Source organism: Rousettus aegyptiacus, unplaced genomic scaffold, assembly GCF_014176215.1.
Source record: "Rousettus aegyptiacus isolate mRouAeg1 unplaced genomic scaffold, mRouAeg1.p scaffold_m13_p_1, whole genome shotgun sequence".
NCBI classification, from domain to species: Eukaryota; Metazoa; Chordata; class Mammalia; order Chiroptera; family Pteropodidae; genus Rousettus; species Rousettus aegyptiacus.
Window position 1 is genome coordinate 160031946 of NW_023416284.1, and position 13508 is coordinate 160045453.

The following is a 13508-nucleotide window of genomic DNA, read 5'->3' on the forward strand; positions in this document are numbered from 1 at the left end:
AAGGGAAATAGCAATAAAACTGTAGTATTTTAAAAGAGAATTCTGATATATATTTCAAAGGTCAGCTATAAATCTGTGTAATGGTATTACATTGGATTATCTCTTCTGTGTTGTATATTTAGGGGTAATACTATATTGCAGAAAAAGGTTGACTCCCAATTTTTTTAAAAAAATCAATTGATATCTGGGTTAAACTTAATTCCTGCTTAGTGTAAGCTGCTTTCTGACGTATTAGTCTATAGCATCACTTCCACCCCCTTCCCTTAACATTGAATATGGCCACCTTTGCCGAATGCCCCTCTGCTGAGGGCCTGCTCAATCAGAAATGTCTTCCAGAGCCTCTAAACAGCCAGAGAGACCAATAAGAAAGGTTTAGTATCCTTCCAAAATTACAGCAAGAAGCAGAAATTGGAGAATTTAGAAATCACAAAATTGTCTGCAAGGATCTCTGGGATTTCTCTCAGGCTTTCTTCTTCCATAAAATTTCTATTCTGACCCAGCAACAGATCCAGATTTTATAGGTCTGAAGCTTATACATTTTGCAGGCCTCTATTTCAGAGAAAAGTATACAAAATTGCAAATGCAATATTCTGTATGAAAGTGGATATTTACATACTGAAAAAAGACATAATGACAAATCAAAAAAGCTAACTAATTTTTTTACACTCCAGAGCTTCTGTCAGTCCTTCTGTATTTGATTTTGGCTTCTAATGGAACATGTCCTTCTCATCATCTTTCAATTTTTGTATAATCAATAATTTTGAAAACACAAAACTAATCTGAAATTAAGGCATTCTAAGAGGAATTAAAGGTATTTTGAAGCTGCCCTTATATTGTCCTGCACTATATAACCATATAATCAAATTTCTCTTATACTACATACATTGAACTTCTATAAATATATTTAGCTTTGTAATTGGAACACGAGTTTCCTCCGGTACCGGCTCTTCCTGGTGGCAACTCTGTGTGCTCTTTTGTCCAGAACTGCCTCACTTTGTCAAGACAAGATCCATTATACACTCTAAAATGTAATTCATTCCTTTGGGGTCTGTAAGATGTGCAACATTGCACGAAGATACACTTACTGTTTGTAGTACTACTGTTAACCATTTTGTCCTCAAATTCTATTTTATTCAATTAACACCAAAATGTATCCTTGTTTATAATGTATACACTGCAGGAAAGAAATTTCATTTCGATTGAGCATAAAGGAAAATCAAATCTTCCTCTTGCATGGGTTTGGAACAATTTTTCAGAGTCACTCTGGGTCCATACATTTCAAACCTTATTCCTCCTCCATTTCTGAAGTTGAGAAAATAAGACATGTTCAAATTGCAATATGACTCTGCCCAGGAATCTTTGGGACACAACACCAAAAGTTGGTAGAAGTATTCCTGGAAGCCACGCAGACACCGTGACAGCTTACTACAAGTTAATGACACACAGAAATGACCGCAAACCACATAAACATTCCACTAATCCAATTTGAATGTGTGTCCCCAATTCATCTTTCCCCTAGACCTGTCCCAAATGTCCATGGCTGCTCCAGCACTCCCCAGCACAAGGAGTGTGACAGCCAGGAAGTTGGAATGGAAAGAGACTGAGTCTTTACCAATTGTAGTTCATAGATATTCCTTTTGAAAACTTTACAAAAGCTATGACCATGAATATATATTTTCCACATCCCATCCTGGGTCTTGAAAGAGCCCATGCAAATGAAGGGCACTGACATTTAAACATCATTAGCTTAAATTATTGTAGAACAGTCTTCATTTTTATCTGCTTTTCAAAAACATGTTGATTGGCCAGAGCACAATGGGTGAAGGGAGAGAAAACCTGAATTGAGCAAAACTTCCATTTCTGATAGTATAAATCTATTCCAGCAACAAAAAACTTTTTGTGTGTCAAAGTGCCCCCATTTCCCTGGGGACTCTGGAATGCAAACATTCAGCCTTATATTATTCCCAGAGAGCCACCACTCCTGTCACAGCCTAATGCTAATGACCAGAAGCATCTGATTTTCACTGTCTCCCCTGATAGGATGGGATTACAAGGAATCTGTAATCAGGTGGGCATATTCTAATGATAATTTTCCTGTGAACAAAATAACTTTGCAAAGTAGGATGAGCTGACACGTGGAGGACTTTATGAATGAGTCAATGTTGATACTTCTTGAATTGTTGGCACCAGTCTGTGTTAGTAAATTTACGAAAATAAAACCAAAATTTAAACCCCAAAATTTCTCAGAATAATTTGTCCCCTATCCACTGTTCCTTACCTAAGAATCCCAACCTCGTATGTGGACACTTAGAAGTAGGGTTTATGTTCAGAGTACCTGGACAAATCTCCTGAGATTTTCCTGGCAAAAATGACTCGATGGTTCAGTAAGTTTGGGACAGGTCCATACTGTATCCCGTCTTGGGCATTTACAATACAATTTAAAGGCTCCAAGAAAACTTGCAATAAAGAAACATACTTACTCCAGTATTCTTTGCATTTATTTAACCATTTTTCAAACAATGTTGAATAAAACGTAGTAAAATTAGAGTTTCACAGACCATACTATGGGCACATTTTCTTTGCCTCAGTGTTGTCAAGTTTCTAGCTCAATGATTCTCAAAAGTGTATTTTCTATCACTTTTCCTTTTCTCAATGTGCTCCAGCTATAATAGGTCTCCTTATATATATTTTATTATGCCCCAAACTTTTTTTTTTTCAGAAATTTAGTACTTTCTTTTTCCTCTGCCTAGAATTCATTCCTCCAAATATGGACGTAGCTCTTTCTTTCACTACATTCAAGTCTGCTCAAAAGTTAGCTTTTCAGAGAAGCCTTCTGTAATTGCCTGAGTTGTGCCCACACTCAACTCCAGAATTCACATGTTGAAGGCCTAACCCTCAATGTGACTGTATTTGAAGATAGGGCTTTTAAGGAGATAATTAAGGTTAAATGAGGTTGTAAAGGTGGGACCCTAATCAGATACAACTGTTATCCTCATAAGAAGAGGAATAGGTACCAAGAGTGTCTATGCACAGAGTAGGGGCCATGTGAGGACACATAAGAAGGTGGCCGTCTACCAACAAAAAGAGGGGTTTCAACACGAACCAACACTTCTAGAACTTTGATCATAAACTTTTAGCCTCCAGAACTGTGAGGGAATAAATCTCTATTGTTTAAGCCCCACAGTCTGTGGTATTTTGTTAGGGTAGCCCTAGCAGGCCAATATACTTTCCCTGAGCACCCCACCTAAAATTTGCACTTCCTATCATTCTTTCCTCCTTATCCTGCTTTATTTTTCTGCAGAACACTTGACATCTTATCACTGCTTGACATAATATATGTTTATCTCTAGGAGTTTGAGAAGTAGTAGAGTAGAGTAGAGTAGATAAGTGTTTGGGCTCTGGGTTTAAATCCTGACTCTGACACTTCGTAGTGGTATGATCCTTGATGAGTTATAAAAAACATATGCATTTTCCATATGCAAAATGGTGATGATAAAAATGGTATTAACTTCATTGACAAGACTAATGATACAGAACAAGTAAAGTGCTTAGACTACTACCTGGAACAATACACACATTCAGCAACTATTACCTACTCTTGCTTATTGTCTGTCTATCCCACTGAAATATAACTTCCGTAAGGATGGGGCATTGTCTTATTCACGGATATGTTCATAGCCCCCAAGTAGGTGTCTTCAGAGCAGGTGTTAAGCCCTCAACAAATATTTGTTAATTGCAAATATGAATAAATGAAAGCTAGTGGACCATTTTTTTTTTCCTCAGAATTCACAAAGAATTTAAATTCTTCATTGTCACTTCTGTGGTCATTTGTTTTATTGATAGTGCACCATATAACCCACCAATACCACATAATTTCAGAGTCCCCATTTTTGTGTTGACTGTAGTACTGGTGCCAAGTAGTACTACTTTAATTGACATGGGCTAGTGAACTGAGCTCACAGGGACAGTTACCAACGGACGGAGAACCCAGGCTTTCCTACTCAAAAGGCCCATATCGGAGCTGTCAGTACTACATATACACTGTGAGTGATGCTTCGTTTCAGAAAAATGCCATCCATATAATTAAATCAAGGCACTTTATGTGAAATTTGTTTGTTTTATTCGCTTTTAATTTTTTATATTGGTTTTGTAGCTGCACACACTGCGATATTCCAGATATTAGTCACTGGCTCTTTGGCACTTTCCACTGATGGACTTTAGAACTTTCACTGTTCTGCGTAATGTCATTGGAATGAGTCATTTTTTATGCCTCAATCAGACAAATACAGAATCCAAATAAGAGGCTTGGTGGGTTTGGTATTGCCTTCAACAGGTCACAGTTATCCAAGGAAAGCTTTTGTCTAGCTGTCACTAAGAGTGTATAACAGGTGGTGTAAGAGTAGTTCCTGAGGAATTTTACCGCTAAATATCAAAATCTGCAATCACCTATGCCTTAAATCATGATGTCAATCAACAACAAGAATATTCACTATTAAAGAAATCAATAGGAGAGTCTAATCCCAATATAATATGTCCCTCTGTTATCACAGCTTTCTATAGCTGCTACGCCTATGAAGCATAACCCCAAGCAACCAGTTTGGATTCAGATAAGTGCCTTTATACACAAAAATTTCTCAAGCTCTGAAAAATGTTTTAATAAATTCTAATATTTAATATTGTAGAAGTTCCCAGTAATATGGTATTTTTTATGAACTAAGAAAATCTTTAATGCTAGTAATAACCAGAAGTTTAAAATCAAAAAGTAATACCATTTACAATAGCATAAAAATATGAAATACTTAAATCTGACAAAAAAATGTTCATAATGAAAATACTAAAAACTACAAAACATTGTTGTGAAAAGCTAAAGAAGACCTAAATAAACTGAAAACATAGGTCATGTTCAAAGGTCAGAAGTCTCAATATTGTTAAACTATGAATTATCTCCTCATCTATAGATTCAATGAAGCCCCAATAAAAATCCCAGCAGACCTTTTTATAGAAATTGGCCAGTTCATTCTAAAACTCATATGGAAATAAAAATGACCTATATTAACTAAAACGACTTTGAAAAAGAACAAAGTTGAACAGTTAACAGTATCTAATTTCAAGACTTATTTTAAAGCTACAGTAATCAAGACATAATGGTATTTGTGCAAAGATTACCAATTAGATCAATGGAGCAAAATAGGGAGTGTAGAAATAGACCCACACATAATTAGATTTCTGATTTTTGATGTCTATGCAAAGGCAGTTCAGGGGCAAGGATAGTCTTTTCAACAAATAGTGCTGGAACAATCAAATCTCTATATGCAGAAAATAAAGTGCTCTAACTCATATCTCTCAACATATAAAAAAATTAATTCACAATAGATCATAGAACTAAATATAAAAGCTAAAGCTATAAAACTTCTAGAGGAAAACACAAGAAAATCTTTGTGACATTGAGTTGGACAGAGATTTCTTAGATATAACATGAAAAGTAAAACACATAAAAAAAATGGTTACCTGAACTTCATTAAAATTAAAAAGTCCTGCATTTTATAAGACATTGTTAAGAGAATGAAGACAAGAGTAGGACTGGGGGAAAAAAACCCTTCATGTCAAATATCTGATAACTGACTTGCATCTGGAATATAAAAACTCTCAAAACTCAATAAGAAAACAAACAATTTATTTTTAAAAATAGTTATACAGACACTTCATCAAATAAAATACACGAAATGGCAAATAACCACATGAAAAGATGTCACTATCATTAGGAAAATGCCTATTAAAACCACCATGAGATTCTATTACATATCACTGGAAGAACTAAAATTTAAAAGATTGACAATATCAAATCTTTGTGAGTATATGAAAGAACTAGAATTCTCATAAAACTGCTGGTGAGACTATAAAATGGAATAATTAGCTTGAAAAACAGTCTAACAAGTTCTTAAAAAATTAAACATACACTTACCTTATGATCCAGCCATTCTATTTCAAGGTATTTACCCAAGAGAAATGCCCCTATAAAGAATTACGCAGGAACATTCATTACAGCTTCATTTGTAGTAGCCTATTATGGGAAATAACCCAAATGCCCATCAACAAGTAAATGAGTAAACAAAAGATATTCATACAATGAAATGCTATTCAGCACTATAAATCAATGAATTATTGCTATGCACAACAGTCTGAATGAATTTCAAAATAATTATGTAAAGAAGCTAGGCAAAAAATGAAACATACTGTATGATTCCATTTACATAAAATTGATGTATAGTAACAGATCAGTGGTAGACTGAGGATTGCAGGATCAGGAGGGGTGGGAGACAGGGAGAGGAGAGGGACACGAGAAAACTTTTGGGGCGATAGATATGCTCATCATTTGATTGTGATGAGTTCATGGGTGTACATACACGTGTCAAAACATATCAAATTGTAGTTCGTTATGTCAGTTATACTCTCAAAGAGCCCTTTTTAAGGAAAAAAGAAAGAAAACCTTTAAGTCCACTTCAAAGATCATGCTCTCTTGAAATCCTCCATGTGGATCAGAATGACCTCAGACCCAGTGAATAATACCACTTATCACCCTTTCCTTCTTGAATCTTCCTTTTGCCACCATTTCCCTAACATTATTTCCAATGAGTTCCTCTCCCACCCCTCAGAATCTCCACTTTCGGTTTTCTTCCCTCATTCTTATCCTTCCTCCCATGTCTAAAGTAAGAAACTTCTTTAGGGTCTGCAGCTGGTCTCTCCTTTATGCTCACATGAGGTCCTTCTGAACAATCCCTCCACTCCTTGGACCACAGCCATGAATAATTCCCAAATCTACATTACACGACTCATCCCCTCCTGACCCCCCTGTTTTCACCAGCTTCCCATTGAACATCTCTATATCACCTCCAATTTAATGAGGCAAGACTGCAATTCTTCCCCAACCAAACCTGCTGCCCAACCTGGGTTCAGGTCTCAGTCAGTAACACCACCACCTCCTCAGCCAACCAAGGCAGACGCAGCACAGTGGATGAGAGCATGGGTCTGGATTTGAATCCTACCTTTGCCACTTACTAGATATGTCTTAGGTTAATCTTTCTGTGCCTCATTTCTTTGCCTGTATGAGTCTCTTCCTCAGTAGGTTACTGTGAAGATTAAAAAACATGACAAACACGAAGTGTTGTACATAGTGTCTGATTCAATGATTATTAGCATCACTGGTGACATCTACCTCTCTGTGTACGATTATTCACTGAGGACTGTTCATGCCATCTCCGCCTACTCCCTGTCCCCTTCTTTCCCTTCCCTCTGCCATCCCCTATCTCATACTCATTACACCTTGGTACTATGTTTAAACATCCTCCTCTGATCTCTCTTCTCTTCAGTCCATTCTTTCAAGTGATACCTAAGTGCTTCCTGAACCAGGTGAGAGATCATTATCAAAGTGCTTCCATTATCAAAGACCATTGATTGCCCCACCTTGTTCAAATAGCATAGTCTTTAGTAGAGCATTCAAGAGTCTATAAGCTTTGACGCTACCCCCACTTTTCCACCTCTTAGGACACTCTCAGGCCTTCACCCCATATCATTTAGCCATTCATCCCTGTCCTCTATAAACCCTGCCCAGCTCTACTGTCACATATTGTTTAAGGAGGTCGTTCCTCAGCTCCCTATCTTTTTAGGGTTCAGCTCAAATCCTATCTTTTCAATGAATGCGGTCCAATTTCCTAACTGGAATTAATTAGCCTCTCTTTAGTGCTTCTATTGCTTTTGTTGATATGTCAGCCTGGGAGCTTACATTATTGTCATGTATATATTTGCCTGTTCCTCTCACTCACCTTTGGCTTGTTGAATGGAATGAAATGAAAAGAAAGAAAGAACATGACAGTCAGCCTAACAGCTGCCTTACATCTCCCTGGCAAATGTCACCTGTTCATGGAGGTCCTTTGTAGATTGACACTTTACAAATTAGCATCCCGTTCAACCTGAAAGAGCACCAGAGAGCCATCTCATTGGAGGGCGCACAGGAGGAATAGCAGCAGCAGCAGCAGCAGCAGCAGCAGCAGCACTTAAGGGTTTGTGGATGGAGTAGGAGAAGAGAAGCAAGTAAAGTAGAATGAATGCTGACTTAATCTTGGGTGTTCTAAATGGCTCTTTCTGAAATTAAGATGTCTTTCTTCTGAGAGGAAGTTGTTTACTGTTCACTGCTCAGGAATGCCAGACAAGCATCCCCACTCTTTTTATTTTATAAATTAGGGTGCTGACTTTATAGCTGGGACTAGGTCTCTGCATGGCTTTACAAAATCCTCAGTGAAGGAATTCAGGAGACACTAACGATAGCATGTTTATGATGGAATCTGCCAGCTGTTCACCAAGGCAGATGCCAAGTGGTGGGGTGGATGGGGTTAGAACCTGAGAAGAGGCACAAACCCAAGAAGGTAGCTACCAGTTCCCTCCCAAATTTTCCAAATTCTCCAAAAGATCCTTTTAATATGGAAGTGATTCTTTCCGTTGGTTTATTTTGGTAGACCAGCATGTTTGAAAAACTTTCACTAAGTCGATGGCAACTCCACTTAGTCAACAAGTCAATGTCAGCATAGTTTATCACCCTTCTTTTCTCAGAAACTTTGGAGTTACCAAATAGCCACATCACTATCAGTCAGGGCCTACCTTCTATTGCTAATGGCGGGCCACTAGAATGGGTAAAAGCAGAAGATAACTGAGAGTACAAGCTATAATGGAGCAAACAAAGATTCATGCCTCAAAGGGAGAAGGCTCTAGTGCAATATCACCATGCATTCCATTATCACTTGCGGCCATTATCTCTGAGTCTGTCTCTTCTCAGAGAGCAGGGACCATGAGTAACTCTTCTCTGTATACCCAGTATCTAGTCAAGAGGTAGATTTTTTGATTTTTTTTTTTCTTTTTTTTTTTTAGGCAAGGCAACCTTTGGTTTACCTCACAGATTGCAAGGACTTTGTCAGCTTACAATCCCTTATTTTTTTATTTTTTACACCTACAGCATCTGGTCTTCCTAGGTGGCCTCCCATCCAAATACTAACCAGGCCCGACCCTGCTTAGCTTCCGAGATCAGATGGGATCGGGCTTATTCAGGGTAGCATGGCCGTAGACAAGAGGTAGATTTCTAATAGAAGTAAATGTTTGTTGAATAAATGAATATACCAGTGTACTCTCAGAAAAGTATTCGGTGCAGGGTATACTAGAGTTAGATATGCAAAATATGTTTTTCTCTTTCTTGATATTAGTTGCATCAACTGTGTATGAAGAAAATCCACTTTTTCTAGACACAGGTTCATAGTTACATTCACATGGCTACTAAGTAATTTTTAACTCTGAAATTTAGGAAATGTAGGAAAAATTCTAGGTCTGGGGACATACAGGTAGAATATATACATAATGATGAGGTTTACTTGAAGTCAAGTGCTTTCTATTCCAGATAAGCTGAAAAGAAATCTAGGCCTCCTGGTGTCATGCACAACTTGCCCGTCTGCAATGGTGTGGGGGAATTACCTTTCAATCCTCTACACTTTGTAACTGAGTTACAGAGTAACCTGCTAGCAATCCTCTCAGAATTCACGGGGCCGTTTAAATAGAGCAAAGTCCACAAAAAGTTCCACTGAGATGCGCTGAGCAAAGGCCAGATTCCCAGCAGAAAACAAGTGCATTCCGGGAGCAGCGCTGCCCTCATCCGGAGTGCCAACACCACTGGTTTGGGAGGGACTGCATCATTGGCAATGAGCCCTGTGCTGTCGGCATTCATGAGAGAGCTCCCCGGCTGGTTCCTGTTCTCTGGGGTCTTCTTGCCTGTGACTTTGCTGCTACTCCTTCTCATTGCCTACTTCAGGATCAAACTGATGGAGGGTAAGCACGAAGCCACACAAGGCAGGGGTTGGAAATCCTTTTCCATGGCACACCTTTGGAACGAGTCAATGCAATGTCAGTGTTTCTGGGAAGCCTAGAACAACACATCTGTTTGATCTGTAGGCACTTCTCAAGAAGTGCTCTCTCAAGATATCTTCATTGGGGGAATGTGAAAAGTTTGATCCTTTCAGGAGTGTGGCTAGGCTCTGAAGGCCTGTCGTTGGGGACCCTTTAATGGCAGACCCTTGCAGAGAGTCAAACCATAAACCAGAAATTTTTGACGAGTGATTACTTATTTGTGTCTGTCAGGGCAATACATTCTCAAAGATTAAAGCATTTTCTGGGATTTGCTTTCTCTACCTGACAGACTTATGTGTCTATATGCTGTGAGCATATGTGAAACACTTTTTTCATCCACCGAACTTCTATTAAGGAAATAGAAATGACAAATATCAAATGTCAAGCCTAATAGATATTTGATGACTTGGTATAAACTTTACATGAGGCCATAGCCCTAAAGTGCAAAAAAAAAAAAAAAAAAAAAAAAAAAAAGAAAGAAAAAGAAAGAAAAAGAAAGAAAAGGAAATGTTTACGGTGGCTAGGCATGATTTAGACATGGCAGTTGGGTCCTAGATTGAGACTGTTTATTCTGCTATAATTAAAATGAATGAAATTGGCCTGTAACTTGATATACTCTGTGTTAATAATGTATCCAGCAAACAGATTAATATCATAGAGGTTAATAGCTATTTTAACAATAGCAAGAAAAAAAACAGTAATATTTCTTAAGTTAAATGCTATCATATTAAAATACTAAAAAATAAATTTGAAAACCTTTCCTCTCCCACGAAAACTTGCCTAGTCCAGGCAATGCCTTCATTGGATGTTATTATATAAACAGATATTCAGAATCTTAATGAAGAATGCTTCCAAATATAATCTGAACAAAAGTACAACTGGGGATATTTAAGATGAGATTTAGAACCTAAAGAAATCCTGGAGGACAGAGAGTATATTATGGAATCGTAAGTTTTCCATTATAACATACTCAAATATCCCCCAGCCTTTCATTTTTTATGTTGCATTTTTATGAAAAGCTCTGTTGTTGAGTGACCCAACTGTATTGTCTTGCTCTACAGCGTTCATGAGATCAATCCTATTCTTTATTAAGTTAGTTTATCCTCCACCGCCCCAAGACCAGTCTGCTTGATGTTCTGCCACCCAGCCGTTCATTACTACTAACCCCTGGAAAAGGGACTCTGAAAAAAAAAGAGAAAATTAGAAATCCCCACGCTTCTAATTAGGGCACCCCTTCAGAGTCTTCTAAACAGGCTTAATGCCTAGCCACCGTAAACATTTCCATTTTGAAGGTCTTTTAAAGCTGTCGCAATGGCCACTATTAGTTACACATGCCAGGCTCCCACTGATATGGAGTACCCCATGGAGCAGTAAAAGGATGCTTATGTCACAGTCAGGGACTTGAAGAGTTCATGTCACTTCCAAGTGTCATCTCTGGCTGCCTCTTTCGTTAGGTAAAATTTTTAGTACCTCAAAAATGTATCAAACATTAAATGAAGCAAACAACAGAGCAAGATAAATTTACGGGTTCCAAAGTCTCTTGTTGGTGTCTACTTATCTGTTATTATAGGTCAGATCATTAAGCAGGACAGCTGGTGTTTGGGACAAACTTTGCAATAAAAAACGAATCTTAGTTTTATAGCTTTACTTACCCCTGGGTAACATTTGAGGAAAAACATCTATAATATGTAAAATTTAAATGTGTCTACAGTATTTTACTTAGGTATTTAGATAATTCTGAGGTAGAAACATATCAATCACATTCCTTCAGAATGCCCTGAAAAAGTCCATATGCCCTTGAGGGTGTGGCCTAGCATGACAGGGAACCAATGCAGGAGAAAAAGCTGGCAAGGTGCTACGCATAGACCAGCCCAGAGGAGTGCTCCATGTGTGTGCACACTGTGATCATTGCATGGCGACACTCTTCTGTCTTCAACACATCCCTGCTTATGTAAGCTGTACAGAGAGCAAGTCTCAGACGAAAATTATCACCTCCTTTGTAGCTCAATAAATTCGGAACTGCTTCTGAAGCATTTAAGTAAAAGAATTGGAGGGCCCCAAACACCTGTTCTCTCTTCATACCTCCTTCCCTTCTTTATTCTAAATTCTGATATGTTACTGAGCTTTTCTTGACTTCTAGACTTGCCTGACTACAGGTCTGTCCCTTCCCTCTTAAAGCCTCCATTTTTTGCAACATAGCATCTAACCCAAAGGATAGCAAGAAGGTCAACCCTACGTGACAAGGGATAATGCTCTCTGGGTCTTTTCACCAACATTGAGGCTTGCTCCAAACATGCACCATACTTCTGGATAGAAAGACTTCTCATTCATTCACTCATTCATTCATTCATTCAACAAATATTTGAGAGTCTAACATATATCAGGGATTGTCCTAGATATTGGGATAGATTTTTACTACGGGCTTTTAGGACTAAGAGAAAACAAAGTCGGTTCTAGAAAACCACAAAAGGCATCTGGCAAAATCATTAGAAGTTGGAGGAAAGACTTTGCAAATCTGCATGCTTCTGGCTCTGGCCTCATTAGATGTCTGGTCAAAAGGCTGTAAGAATGACCTTCCCTTTCTTCTTAAGTCTTGTCCCAGGGTTAGAGGTAAACACTCCCACTAGAGGCAGGACCCTCTAAACAGTAAAGTGGCATCCCCGACGATGTAATGAGCCTCCATTTGCTGTGGTCTTTCTCCACCGTCTCCTACTTTTGTTGGCTTTCACTGAAGTGTGCCTGGTCTTTCAGGCTACAGGTGACGAGGACAGGAGGAGTGAGTGAGGAGGTGATAGGAAATAACAAAAATCTGTATATCAGTCACTTAATGCAGTGGGGGGTCCCATCTGAAGTTTATTGTTGGAAAGAATACTAATGACTATTAGCCTTATATTACTAGTGGCATGCCAGTGAACCGTCTGGAAGATGGTAAGAGAGGACTGCCCAGCTGACTGGACCAAAGCACACCCTGCTGTCAGTTTTCATTCTATTGAGACTGGTGGGGTGAGGAACTTGGGGACCTTCCGTGCTCTCCCTCACAGTTAACCTGGCCAGGGCGGGAGCGAAGGGGCAGCCTGTATGATGTTATTCTCCTGAGAATTATCTATGCAAGCCATCCTTTGCTGATACCACCATCCTCTCCCAAATGGGATCTGTGCATCCTTTTTTGGAGTAATTCCTGACTACATTCTCTAGCATTAGCGAATAATCTTAGACCAAGCATATTTTCATGTTTACATAGATCTGGTCCCTTTAATTTTGTTTTCTTTCCTTTTCTTTCTTTTTCTTTTCTTTTTCTTTTTTTTAACCCTAATAACATGTAGCTTTAAAAAATATAGCTCTTTATGTAGCCATCTTCCCAAGGGTAAGCAGTAATATCCTCTCTCCAGTTTGAGGGCAAATGAGATCATTTGGCCCCAAATAAAATATCACCAGTGTGCATCTCTATTTAAGAGCTCCCATTTAAAAATCGTAAACAGATGGTCAAATGTCATGACATTAATCTTCCAACCAGGGTTATGGCAAGCATAATCATTCTTACTTTGTTCCTGTAAAGAAAGGGACAT

At 38.4% G+C, this 13508-nt stretch overlaps 1 protein-coding gene and 1 pseudogene across 1 annotated transcript in view; one reads left to right on the plus strand and one right to left on the minus strand.

Annotated features, from left to right (window-relative positions):
* The window catches only part of SMLR1 (small leucine rich protein 1), an 83474-nt gene that overhangs the window by 65354 nt on the left and 4612 nt on the right, over positions 1-13508 (plus strand). The window contains exon 2 of the mRNA XM_036238733.1: positions 9625-9864. Within this exon, the coding sequence (XP_036094626.1) occupies positions 9625-9864 (240 nt within the window). The remainder of the gene's footprint in view (positions 1-9624; positions 9865-13508) is intronic.
* LOC118605580 lies at positions 8996-9114 on the minus strand (annotated as a pseudogene).